Source organism: Hemicordylus capensis, chromosome 6, assembly GCF_027244095.1.
Source record: "Hemicordylus capensis ecotype Gifberg chromosome 6, rHemCap1.1.pri, whole genome shotgun sequence".
Taxonomy (NCBI): domain Eukaryota; kingdom Metazoa; phylum Chordata; class Lepidosauria; order Squamata; family Cordylidae; genus Hemicordylus; species Hemicordylus capensis.
Genome location: NC_069662.1, coordinates 23185402 through 23198903, shown reverse-complemented (window position 1 = coordinate 23198903; position 13502 = coordinate 23185402). Strand labels below are relative to the sequence as shown.

General features: G+C 47.7%; 1 protein-coding gene across 4 annotated transcripts in view; it reads left to right on the top strand.

The window, feature by feature from the left end:
• LOC128330682 (protein kinase C and casein kinase substrate in neurons protein 2-like) overlaps positions 1–9146 on the top strand; it is a 38898-nt gene extending 29752 nt beyond the window's left edge. For all 4 annotated transcript variants that reach the window (XM_053263878.1, XM_053263879.1, XM_053263876.1 and 1 more), the window contains exons 8-10: positions 1829–1926; positions 5855–5949; positions 8690–9146. In XM_053263878.1, coding sequence (XP_053119853.1) covers positions 1829–1926; positions 5855–5949; positions 8690–8805 — 309 coding nt within the window. In that variant the 3' untranslated portion in view covers positions 8806–9146. The remainder of the gene's footprint in view (positions 1–1828; positions 1927–5854; positions 5950–8689) is intronic.
• Positions 9147–13502: the final 4356 nt, after the last annotated feature.

The following is a 13502-nucleotide window of genomic DNA, read 5'->3' as shown; positions in this document are numbered from 1 at the left end:
TGTTCAACTCCAGACTGATATTGCTTTGGGTGCAAGTGTATGTGCGTGCTTGCTTCCTATCTGCTCAGCCTGCATATTTGTAAAGAAACAATTTGTTACCAATGGGCTTGCTCTTGTGTAATGTCATTTGCGCAAGTTGCAGGCACGCAGCATTGCTGGGCTGACGTACCCTTGCTTGATATGTCAGCCAGTGTCAGTATTCTCTCCTCACTAGGAAACTGATCTGTACAAAGCTGTCCCTGGGCACTGCTCAGGAAAGTTGGGAGCACAAAATATTATTATCAGGTGTCTGTCATTCAAAGTGACAGTTCTGTTCAGACCAGGAGAAGCAATGTCTAGAAAAAACCTCCAGCAAAACCTGTCATCCTTTAGAATACTCAGTGCAAATGCATTCATATTCCACTTCACGTGTTCCGGTGCTGAGATGTGGCACTGGACAGGGCTGTCCTTAGGGCAGGGCAAGCAGGGTGACTGCCCAAGCCCCCACACTTTGGATGGGCCCATGCTCTTGTTGCAGTCAATAACATTAGCTGGAAAAGGCCCCCGCACTGGCTGATTTGCCCTGTACCTTGCCAGGGCTCCCTAAGAACAGCCTGGCACTGAAAAGAAGGTTTCTGTGTCTGAGTTTTGGCTCGAGTTAAGTTCTGGTATGAAACGCAAACACAATGAGGTCACTCACACAATCAAAATCTGTGTTCTGCCCATGTTTGGAAGCTGTGTGTGCTCCCAATGTTTGGTTGGGTGGAAGCAAGGTAAGAGGAAAACTTGGGTAGAAATGAAGGTGTGGAAGCAAGGCGGGAGGAAAAGTTACCCAGGTTTTCCTCCTACCTTGCTTCCACACAACCAAATATTGGGAGCACGCACAGCCCCCAACATGGGTGGAACACAGTATTTGATTGTGTGAATGACCTCAATAAATACGATGACAAACAAGCACTTAAGAAATACTTAATACAAAATGTAAAGGGTAATACAGGAGAACCTCGTTAATAGCGGATTCACTATCCGCGGTTTTGTGTATCCGCAGTCAGGTAATGTATACATGGGGGGAGGGTTTAAAAAAGGGCTTAGATCTGCATATCCGTTGGTTGTGGGTGGCCGGAAATTACTTCAGGGGTCATTTCCGGCCTCCATTTTGCCTTAGGGAGCTATTTTATGGCTCATATTTTTTTAAAGAAGGGCAAAAAATTGTGATTTTGGGCCAATTTTCAACTCTTGTGGGCATTGTTTGACTGCTGGGGATCCATGGAGTACAGTAGGCACTCACCCCTCTCATTTCTAGGGCTTTTTAGCTACCTTAAGAAAAACATTCATGGACTGTTGTGGGCCCGTGGAGCACATTAGCCCCACCCCACCCCATTTCTAAGGCCTTTTAGCTCTGTTTTAAAAAGAAAAACATGTTTAAAATGGCAATTTCAGGCCGATTTTATGGAATCTAACCCTTGTGATCTCTTTGCACCCAGTATTCGCTGTTTCTGTAGTAGTGGAGATAGAACTGAACCCCTGCAAATACTGAGGTTCTCCTGTCTAAACAGGCAAAGGTAACACTAACTATAAATAAATAAAACATGCCATGGTAAACATAGGAACAGTATAAGAATGCTGATTTTAGCATTCTTACATTGTTCCTACGAATTTTAGCATGTGTCTATTGTTCATTTACATTTTGTATTAAGTATTTCCTAAGTGTTTTGTTTCTCATAGTTCTTATTGTCTTGTGTTTCATACTATTCCTTAAGTTAAGTGCAGTCCCTGTTTGTTCAATCAAGTTAAGTTCTGAGCAAATTAAACTTCTGGATGCTTCTGCTGCCCCTTTTCTCCTGTTCAGAGTTGGAACCCTGACCAGGAACGACCACAGGTGAAAGCCAAGAAAACCAAAGAACCAGAGAAAGCGACGCTCCGCAGTATCACTCCTTCCCAGAGCAGGTGAGTTTTGCCCCCCTCCCAAGTAGAAAGAGAGGAAGGGGCTAGAGGCTGAGTGAACATGGATAAAGCTCTCCAGAGCTATAGGGCTGCTATGGCAACCCCCCTGAAAGTATTTCACCTGGAAACATATCGGCAGCCAGTGCAGTTCTTTCAAAACTGGTGTTATATGGTCCCTTCATGTTGACCCAGAGATCAAAATGGCTGCTGCATTCTGTACCAATTGTAGTTTCTAGACTATGTACAAAGGCAGCCCCACGTAGAGCACATTACAGTAGTCAAGCCTGTAGGTTACCAGCATATGTACCACTGTTTTAAGGTCATTCGCCTCTAGAAATGGACGTAGCTGACGTATCAGCCAAAGCTGATAAAAAGTGCTCCTGGCCACTGCCTCAACCTGAGAAACCAGGGAGAGCTTTGGGTCCAGGAGCACTCCCAAGCTTCTCTTCTCTTGCTTCCCTCCTGTCCTGCGGCAATATTCTTCTGGGATTCAGGGGGTTTGATGTTAAAATCCCTTATTCTGCTGACGTAAATGTTTGTAAAATTGCCATTTTGTAACTGGCTCCACCTCCCCAAACTGCTATTTCATGCTGGTATCTCCCAAAGCTCTGGAAAAACCAATAAGTAGCTCCCAGAAGCCTTAAGTCTGCTCACTCCTGCACTATGTTCGACTTCCTTGTGAAATACATTGTGATATATGGGGGCACTCTGCACAAACTCAGAAACCTCATTTTTTCTATCATTACTTCATGTGTTCCAGCACTGAGCTCTGGTATTGGAGTCCTGACTCAAATTAAGCCCTGCTTTAAGCAACTGTTCACAAAAAGCTTCTTTGAGAGATCACTTTTCTTTTCGCTGTGGGTCATCTTTGTCTGGCCTTGGAACATGGCTGGTCCTGTCTGGTCCTTTAAAGCACATCAGGCTGTCCACGCTGGAGGCTGGTTTTTTGCTTTTGTTTTTTGACACATGAAGCTTAAATTGATTTGAAATGAGAATATGAAAGCGAGGTTCACTAGAAGACATTTACTGTAAAAATAGCTCTCTTACCATATGCTATGCCATGTTAACATCGTTCTCTTATGGCACAAATAACCTGAGGGCTGAAACAGACGTGACTTGGGAAATCCATGAACAGATTTCCTAACTTCTGTTTAAATTTTGAAATGGGTGCAAAGGTTGGCATGGGCCACATGGGTGGGGGGAGTGGGCTACTTGCCCCCTCTTGGATTCACGGGGGATTAATGTAGAGCAGCAGTTGCTTTAATAATAATAATAAACTTTATTTGTTAGTTGACCCATAACAAATTGTTCTGTGGGTGGCTCACAACAGGGTTTCTTAACCTTGGACTCCCAGATGTTGTTGGACTACAATTCCCATCATCCGCAGACATGGCCTTTGTGGCTGAGGATGATGGGAGTTGTAGTCCAACAACATCTGGGGGGCCAAGGTTAAGAAACCCTGACATAACACATTAAATCACAACAGACCAAAAAAAAAAGGTGAAAAGAAAACACACAATACAATACAAAGCAGCTTAAAAACTCATTTTAAAATTAGGTAAAAATCAGATCATATCTGAAAACCAAAATTTAAAAGGCTTTGGTGAACACAAAAGTCTTTACCGGGCGAATAAAAGAACAAAGTGATGAAACCAGGCAAACCTCACTGGGGAGGCTATCCCATAAATGGGGTGCAACCACCGAAAAGGCCCTCTCCCTGGCAGCCACACGCCTCACCTCATTTGGCAGGGGCACCCGGAGGAGGGCCTCCGAAGAAGATCTTAAGGTTCGGGTAGGGACATCTGAGGCAAGGCACTCTCTCGGGTAACTTGGTCCCAAGCCATTTAGGGCTTTAAAGGTTAAAATGAGCACTTTGAATTGGGCCTGGAAACGGACTGGGAGCCAGTGCTTTCATATTATACATATTTATGTGGCTATACTTTGCCCCCGCCCCATCAAGGAAAAATTCCTGAAGGCAGCCATGAGGCTAGGGATTGAAATGGGTGCAGGGGCTCTAGGTTTGAGAGGACCCTCTGCAGAGTACCTTCCATATCTGCCAATGTGTCCCTATTTTCCCATTCAGGAGAATGAGGAAAATAGGGACATGTTGGCAGGTATGACCCTCTGATGGGCTTCCTTGTACATGGGTGGAGCCCATTAAGGTTTCTAGGGAAAGCTTTTCTTGGTGGTGGCAGTGTGCCTTAGTTTCATGTTTGTTTTTCTGCTGTTACCAGGGCGCTTTCCAGATTAGCCGCTCAACCGTGGCAAAACGCTTCAATTCAGGCAAATTGCATTCAAAACGTAAATAGCAAAGTGCCCAGCAGGGGGAGCAGTCTCCCGAAAACTAACAACCTGAAAGAACAACAACTTTTTAATGCCGGATACACAACATTATAGCACTATATCACAATGATTAAATTTGGAAAAAAGGCATTGGAAATGTGAATGGCACCCTGCTGCCGGCGTAGGGACCGTGATGTCACAACACAGGAAGTGTGGAAGATACGCACTTCAGAGATACGTCGTGTCCCCGTTGCAGGGTCTAATCTGGAAAGCGCCCTAGTAACAGCAGAAAAACAAGTTTGAAATGAGCATGCTTTACCCTATACAAGCACTAGAGGGCGCAGCCACGCTTGGTGTATCTATTAGTTGTTATGCATATGAAGCACTTATACAGTATAGCTCATTTCAAATGTTCAAAATACCATGTCACATACATTCTCTCAGCAATCTTTAAAACTGTCCAGTAAGGCAGATCAGTATTACTCTCATCCCCATCTTGCGGATATTTGTGGATGGGAGCGCTGATTATAAAGAAAAAGTAGCGACTTGCTTAAGGATCAGCTAGTGAATATGCGGTGGGCTAGAATCCAAAAAAGGCACTCACAGATCATTAGGCCTACATTGCATCAGCTCTTGAGTAAAATGCCCATATGGTCATTAATGCACACTATGTTGTAAAACATGTTAAAAGCCTAATATGAAACACAAGGAGTCTACAATTTGCGTTTCAAAGGTGGGGGAAATAACAAAGTGGTGACAGTCAGTGTGCTGCAGTGATTAGAGTGCCAGACTGTGGCTTTGGAGATCACTACTTAGCCATGAAGCTCAGTGATTTGGGGCCAGTCATTCTCAGCCTAACCTACCCCACAGGACTGTTGTTGTGAGGTTAGAGACCTCATTATATAGGAAGCTGCCTTATACTGAGCTAGACGATTGGTCCATTTACAGGAGCGGAGGGAGGCTGATGGTGGCCCATGTTTGGCCGCCACCGCGGGCCCTGGCCCCGCCCCCCACGTCTGACCTCAGACTTAGGGGGCCGGCTAGCCATGCCCCTGCATCTGACATCAGGCGCAGGGGTGTGGTCTTGCTCCCAAACCGGACCACGTGACCCCGTTTGGGAGGGAGATCGGCCCCGCTGCATTGGCAGTGAGGCCAGGGGTGGCTCTCCCCATCTGAGAGTCACTCCGGCCGTGCTGCCAATGAGGCATGGGCGAATTTCAGTCCCAAACGGGGCCACATTGGGGCAAAACTACGCCCCCCGTGTCTGACATCAGACACCAGGGATGTGTCTGGGGCTGTGAGGCGTGGCCCCTGGGGTTGGCGGCCCAGGTTCTTTGAACCGTTCGCTCAATGGTGGCTCCGCCCCTGTCCGTTTAGCTCAGTATTATCTAGGCTGACTGTCAGCAGCTCTCCAAGGTTCCAGGCAGGAGTCTTTCCCAGCCCTACCTGGAGACGCCAGGGATTGAACCTGGGACCTTCTGCCTGCAAAGCAGATGCTCTACAGCTGACCCAGGGCTCCACCCCACAAAATGGGAGGAATGGGACCATGTATGCCACCATTGTAGACAAGGCAGGATATATAAATAGTAATGTGGGGCGGGGTGGAGCTTGCCTGTAGTTCTGCTCACATTCCTACCCCCTCCTACAGTGCAAAGCCAGTGCCTGTTTCCGTGTCAGGCCAGCGGGTCCGTGCTGTGTACGACTATATTGGCCAAGAGGCGGATGAGCTTAGCTTCAAGGCAGGTGAGTGCCGTCCCAATCCCTCTGCTCCAATGCATCCTTCTAAAGGCAGCCTTCTCTGATGATGATGATGATGATGATGATGATGATGATGATGATTAATAAGAATGTTGATGATATACCACTTTTTAAACAAAATATGTACAAAAGGGGTTGCATAGCAGAGCCTGGTGCAAGGAGGCAAAAGCTTTCTGGTATCCACCTGTTTCGAATTCTGCAGAGGACCTGGGGTGCTGGTGCTTCTGGGTTCTGACCTCTTCTTCCTCTTCTTCCCCACTTCATCGACATTGCCCTGCCACACCCTCCTCTGCAGCAGGGGTTCTCACACTTGGGTCCCCGGTTGTTTCTTAACTACAACTCCCATCATCCCTGCCGCAAGGGCCAAAGGCCTACCAGTGCCTTGAGTAACGCAAAGAGTTACTTAAAGCAGCCAGGTTGGATAAAACAGCATTACAAAAGTATGCTGGTCAAAGACCGAAATAAAGACTATGCTATGCTATGCATTACAAAAGAGCTAACCAACATTATAAAAGGCCAAGCGGGCTAACTGAGCAAAGAGGCACCTTTTAAAAGTGGTGATTCTCTTTACTGCGCAGGGGGAGAGCAACTGGCCCTATCCATCCCCAGCACAACGTCCCTCCAGTGGCTGCTGCTGGTGTCTCTCTTATGTTTCTTTTTTAGATTGTGAGCCTTTTGGGGACAGGGAGCCATTTAATTTATTTATATCTATGTAAACCTCTTTGGAAACTTGTTGAAAAGCAGTATATAAATGTTTATCTTACTCAAGTATTCCTGGGCCACCGAGGTCGGGGGGGGGACACACACTACAGCACCCCCTTGCCCTGTCCCGCACTCAGCCGGCGAATGAAGTGCTCGCCGGCTAGGAGCGTGAGGCACACCGCTCTCCTGCCCAGCTGGTGCTGCACTGGCTGTCTGGGGAGGAGTGGGAGGGAGCCTGAATGAAGCCTCCTCTCGGTATTGGCCGTTCCCTCACATCGACATCACATGCAGGGGGCGTGGCGGGAACAGAGTGCTCGGACCCCATTCCCATCTCTCTTCAGTCAGCACTGTGTCCCAGCCTGGCTGGGAGCTCCTTCTTCTGCCTTGGGAGGGAAAGAAGGAAAAGCTCCCAGCCAGGCTCGAATGCAGTGCTGATGGAGAGAAACGGGAGCGAGGCTACGTGGCCATGACCACTGCACCCCAACTACGCAGAGCATCTCAGCTACGGCTGAGCTGAAATCCTTTCCGCACCGACCGCAATTTTCCTGCCCAGTCTGCAGGTGGCGAAATTTGGACCATGCTGATGATTTTTCAGGTGGGACCAATTTAGTGGCAGTCAGAGATCTCCTTCCGGTGGCTGCCATTTTGGTTTGCCAGAAACCGCCGTCAGAAGAATGCTGTGTTATCACTTAGCTCCATTCTGAATGGGCTTCCTGGGGTGGGGTGGGTTGGGGGGATGGCACCTCTCGGCCATCAGGAGGAGAGCTACTGTTATCACCAGAAAAAAGACAGCAGTGAAGAATTGTAAGCTGAGGGGAGAGAAGTTTAGGGGCCCCTTTTGCCTTCCACAACTGCCCCAAATGTTGAGCAAAAATTCTCTCAAGAGTACTTTTGACTCAACACTAGCCACAGTGGAGAGAGCCCTTTCTTCACTTGCCACCTGCCTCACCTCTGAAGGCAGGCCCAAGGTCTTGCGGCACCTGAGGTGAGTCACAAAATGCTGCTTTGCCCCACCACGCCCTTAATGGGGGCCAGCCCTGTAATGGCCTTCCTGACATGGTAGGAGGCTAGCCCTAGCCCTTCCTTACACCCACGTGCATTGAGGAGACAGGCACCTTCCCAGGATGCAGGCCCTCCTTGGGGCCAAACCCAGCCAATCCCTGCAAAGCTGTGCAAGGCATCCAAGGATTGGCTTGCAACCTTTGCTAAACGAACCGGAAGGAACTGCAGCACAGAGGAGCCAGAGCGCCACACTCAGTGAGTGCAAGGTCTCTGTTGCAAGCCTACTTTCAAAACCAACCCTTGGACGCTTTGAAAGTGTGCAGGGGGCAGGGAGAAGGGAAGGTTGCCAGCAGCTGCTTCTCTCCTGGTGTATGAGAAATCAGATTGGTCCCAAAGAGCTCCTCCGATGGCAACAGCTGCCCTTTTGGCAGCCCAATAATCTGCCACTTGAGGCAACTGCCTCATCTTGCCTCATGAAAGGGCCACTCCCGTGTGAAGGCAAGGACACCTAGAGAAGGCTCTCAGGAGAGGACCTCAGCATTTGGGCAGGGTCCTCTGGAAGCAGGTGGCAGTCCCTCACGTCCCCTAGTTCCAAGCTGTAGAGGACTTTAAAAGGTAGGAACATAGGCAGCTGCTTTATACTGAGTCAGACCATTGGCCTATCTAGCTCAGTATTGTCTACACAGACTGGCAGCGGCTTCTCCAAGATTGCAGGCAGGAGTCCCTCTCAGCCCTGTCTTGGAGATGCTGCCAGGGAGGGAACTTGGAACCTTCTGCATGCAAGCACACAGATGCTCTTCCCAGAGCAGCCCATCCCCTAAGGGGAATATCTTACAGTACTCACATGAAGTGGACTGGCATCCACTGAAGTTGTTTAAGAACTAGCAAGATGCATTTATATATGATACTGCAGATGCCCCTTTATCAGTGTGATTGATTGGACTATGGTGCCTCTCACTCCTGGTCTAGGTAACGCTTGACGTATACAGTATTTTTTCCTCTCTTTCTTTTCTCATCTCAGGGGAGCTGCTTACCAAGGTGGAAGATGAGGACGAGCAAGGCTGGTGCAAGGGGGTGACCGACAGTGGCCGCGTGGGGCTCTACCCTGCCAACTATGTGGAGCCCATACAGGACTAGCCAGAAGGGTCAGGAATGGTAGGGTGATAGGTTGGGGTCACACACTCAGACACCAATATTAAGGCTATGTTTATTCCGCATTTCTGAGATCACACCACGCAAACACAGAATGGCGTGAAACTCTGCTTCCTTCCAGTTTTATTAAGTATGTTTCTAGTCCCTATGGCTGCAATATTAACTTTGAAAATGTGTGGGTGGTGCCTGGTGAAATCTCAGAAGCCAGGATGGGTTAGTAGGTAGGGCTGAGAATAAATTCAAGCGGATGGGGGCTTCAGAGATCTGCACAGCTTCTTGCCCCTCTCTCAAGCTAGCTGTAGAATAAATTATGGAAAACAAGCCAATAGATGCTCAGTCTGTATAACTTATTCCGGGGTATGTGTGTGGCATTTGGGGTTGTTGTTTTTTTGGCACAGAGAATACACAATTCTGATAGGCAAAAACACAGAAACAACCATGGACAAATACTGCCCAGGTGAACAAATTCCTATCACAAGCACAGCTATAACCGGATGCACACACCTGATCTGATTTGCACACCACGCACTTGTGCAATCTCATGCCCGCCTACACATCCCTCTCCATGTGTCTGTGAAACACATGACAATAAATCAAGGTGCCTTGAGTGCGGCAGAGGCTGGGAACACCCTTTCCCCAAGGGATGGTGCAGAGTTAGAGCAGTTGCCAGTTTAAAATTTCCTGATAAGGCCATAACTGAGCGGAGAGACGGTTGTTTGTAGGCCTCCCCTCAGCCATGCAGTGAAGGAGGCATTGCTGGGCCGACTTTCTCCCCAACCTCCTGGCCTTTTGAATGGTGGTTGAAAACATTAGAGCAGCAAACATGACATAAGCAATGGTCTGATTCTGCCCAGATCAGCATGCAAACGAGGCTGAAAAATGGTGACGGTGAGCTCATGAGAATGCTGAACATCTTTAAAAAGAAAAGGCAAGATGTTAAAGCAAATGTGGAGATTTGGGGGGTGGGGGGGAATCAATAAAGCATGGTGGCCAATTCCTGTGTCCTCTGGTTTCTAAGTTTCCAGTCCTCATTACTCTGAAGTTAACCCCCAAAATGTGCAGGCAGCAGTGCCTGATAAAATCCCAGAGGTTGAGGTAAGTGTGATCCTACTTCTGGCATTCAGTTGCCACACTGGCTGCTTGCCCACTGGCATTTTGATTTATAATAGTTCAGTCTTTTGAACCCTCAGTTGTGATTGTGTGTCAAAATCCAATCTGTGCCAAGTTCAGAACGTGCATCACTCGCAGAGCAGCAGTGCTGCATTCCGTATTCACAACTTTGCCAATGTCAGCTACAGATTTATTTATTTACTAGTAGGTGAGGCCCGTTGTTGAATGGGCAAAGTCAGCTTGCAGTGATTACACTTCTAGAAAAGTTCAAGAAATGAAATCCAGGAGGACCTCTAATACTGCGTGGATAACATTTGTGGAAACTGCAGTACTGGAGTGCTTGATCTAATCCCTCAAATGGGGTTTGGTCCCTCAGATAAACAACCCACTCTTGGGGCGAGAATGGATGGAGTAGTCTGCTGGGGAGAGTGGCTATTTAAACTTTAACCCTGCCTGTGCATCAGCTGGGAAGTGCCAGCCAGGAAGGTGTAAAGTTTAAATAGCCACTCTCCCTGCTTCTCAGTGGATGTGTGTGGGGAGGTTTAAAGAAGGGGTGCAAGAGGGGAGAGTGGATGGAGCAGCCTCTCTCCTGCTGCTTCTTTAAATCTCCTTGCACACCAACTGAGAAGGGCGGGGAGGGTGGCTATTTAAATTGTAGACCAGGGATTCTCAACCTCCCCAGATGTTGTTGGACCTCAACTCCTATAATCCTCAACTAAAGGCCATTGGGGCTGGGGATTATGGGAGTTGAAGTCCAATAACATCCGGAGAGCCAAGGCTGAGAATCCCTGCTGTAGACCACTTTAGTGAGTCGGGTAGAAAACAGTGAATAACCAAAACTACCCCCTGTGACAACGAAATTCCCTAACTCCCTAATTATATAAATCCCTAACTGCATAGGGAGGTGGCCCACAAATGAGCGAAATTGCTATTTGAGGGCCACCTGTATATGCCACGGAATGTTTTATTAATGTGCTTGCAAAAGGAAAGTTAAAGAACAGTTTTAAATGTATAGGATTTCAACTTCAAACTTTATTTTTTTGAGTAATGACTATATATGGTAAATTTGAATCATAGTAAACTTGAATCTGAGAAAGATCTTCTGCTTCTCTTGGGCATGTTGTCATTTTGGACTTGATCTGATTATTGAGTGTTAAAAATCTGTTGAGAACAACAGTTAAAATATGAATATATTCAGAATTTATTTTAAAACATATGAAAAATTATTTTAACTTTTTCTCCACCATAGTTTAGTTGTAGAAGTAGTGCAGTCAGCTAATTTCAGTGGCAGGATTGTTGATGGAAATTTTGATATCTAAAGGTAACCGGGAAGTATGATATTTAAATTTTCTTCTTAAAAATACCCCCCAAATTATTTAGATTTTCATTAAGCATATTCCAGTGCAAAAGGTAGTGCATTCAGCTAATTTCAGTGGCAGGATTATGTATGAAAAAATTCATATCTGTAGGTCATCAGGAAGTATGACTTTATTTTGCACCAACCAACCTATTCTTCAAAATATATAATACATTTGTCTGTTACACTTATATACCAATCAATCACTAGTCTCCAGGTGATTTAAAAGTCTGTGTAAGCTCTGAGCATCTCATTATAAAGATGTATCAGAAAGTTATAACTAACTGGAACAATCCACTATAAGCTATACAAGAGAAACACAAAATGAACTCTCCCATCCATTCTGAAAGATACAGAACCCATTTCTCCCTTTAAGAGTACACATACATTTGGATTTAACAGGGGGAAACAACCTGTAGAGAGTCATTCACAAATGAGAAGCAGAACTGCTGTCCTCTGGAGTGGGAAGACAATAGTTATAAAATGACTGATTTGGTTTTATTGCTAGCCTGTTTCTGTGCTGGGGGGCAGGGGGGATAACCAGGGCTTAATGTGGTGCCAGAGCTGAAGCCTCCTTGGAAATTGCACAATCAGTTAACTGAAGCTGGCTATCATCACTCAGTGGTGAGAAACAAGTATCCAATTAGTGGTATTCCGCACATGTTTAGAATCACTCTTATTCTGATGATCCAGGGCTGGGCCCTAGTCCAGAAAGGCTCCAGAACTCCAGTAAAGAGCATTGCACAAAATCAGCCCTGAGGGACATTTCCTTATTTATTATTTATTTATCCTTACCCATAAAAGCCTTGGGCGTGCGTCCGTGCCGCCCGTGTCTTTTTCGCCCGATCTGGGCATGCGCAGAGCGCATGCCCAGATCGGGCGAAAAAGATACGGCCGCCCAGAGACGGGCGGCCATGTTGGACCAGGCGGTGGCCGCGGCGGAGCGACTGGCTCCGATGGCGGCCGCCGCCGTTACGGCGAGAGGGCCGGGAGGAGCAGAAGCGGCGGGCCAAGGAGAAGCGGCCGCCGCCAACGGCAGGAGGAGAGTGTGGCCGAGGCGGCGGCGGAGCCGCGGCCTCGGCCAAAGGTAGTTGTGGCCGCGGTGGGGCGACTGGCCCCGTTGGCGGCGGCTGCGACGCCACCGAGAGTGCGGGTGAGGCGGTGGCGGGGCGACTAGCCCCGATGGCGGCCGCGGCCTCAGCAAGAGGTGGCAGTAGCTCCCCTTAAGGCTAGCGCCCGTTATTACAACGGGCTAAAAATTACTAGTTTAACATATTTGTATACCGCCCAAAATGCAGCAACAGCAGGAGAGAGGCATGCCCATACCTCTTGCCTGTGAGGGCATCTGGAAGGCCATTGTGTGAAACAGGATGCTGGACTAGACGGGCCTTGGGCCTGATCCAGCAGGGCTGTTCTTATGTCTCTGGGCGGTTTAAAACAAAACAATCCAAACAACAAATAAAAAAGGTTAAAACATTACAATAATTTAAAATTTAAAACAACATTACAACTATTAAAAACCATCCAACTATTAAAACAGTATCTAATTAAAAGCCTGGGTAAACAGATGTGTTTGGGTTGCCTTTTAAAAAGTTGTAAGAGATGGGGAGAGGTGTCTCTATAATTGAGCGAAGCAGGGCAACGAACCCGGGGCTCCCAGCTCCTGAGGGACCCCCAGCTCCACCCCTCCCTATTTTCTTCATTATCTCCCTCACTCTGAGGGGCCACTGGAGAGAGGGGCGAACACGGGTCCCCCCTCCCCTAGCTCTGCCCCTGGATGAGGGGGCTCTTATTTCAGCAGGGAGTGCATGCCAAAGCCTCGGGGTAGCAACGGAGAAGGCCCGTCCCCGAGCAGCGACCAGACGAGCCGGTGGCAGCTGCAGACAGACCTCTCCGGATGATCTCAGTGGGCGGTGTGGTTCATAGCAAAGAAGTCGTTCTTTTAAATACTCAGGACCTAAGCTGTTTAGGGCTTTATAGGTTATAATCAAGACCTTGTATTTTGCCCTGAAACTTATCGGCAGCCGGGGTAGATCTTTTAAGATCGGAGTGATATGGTCTCTCTGAGATGACCCAGAGACCAACCTGGCTGCCACATTCTGGACCAACTGCAGTTTCCGGACTACGTACAAAGGCAGCCCCACATAGAGCGCATTGCAGTACAGTTGTGCCTTGCCAACCACGAAGGTTCCATTCTTGGAAACCCTTGTGGTTT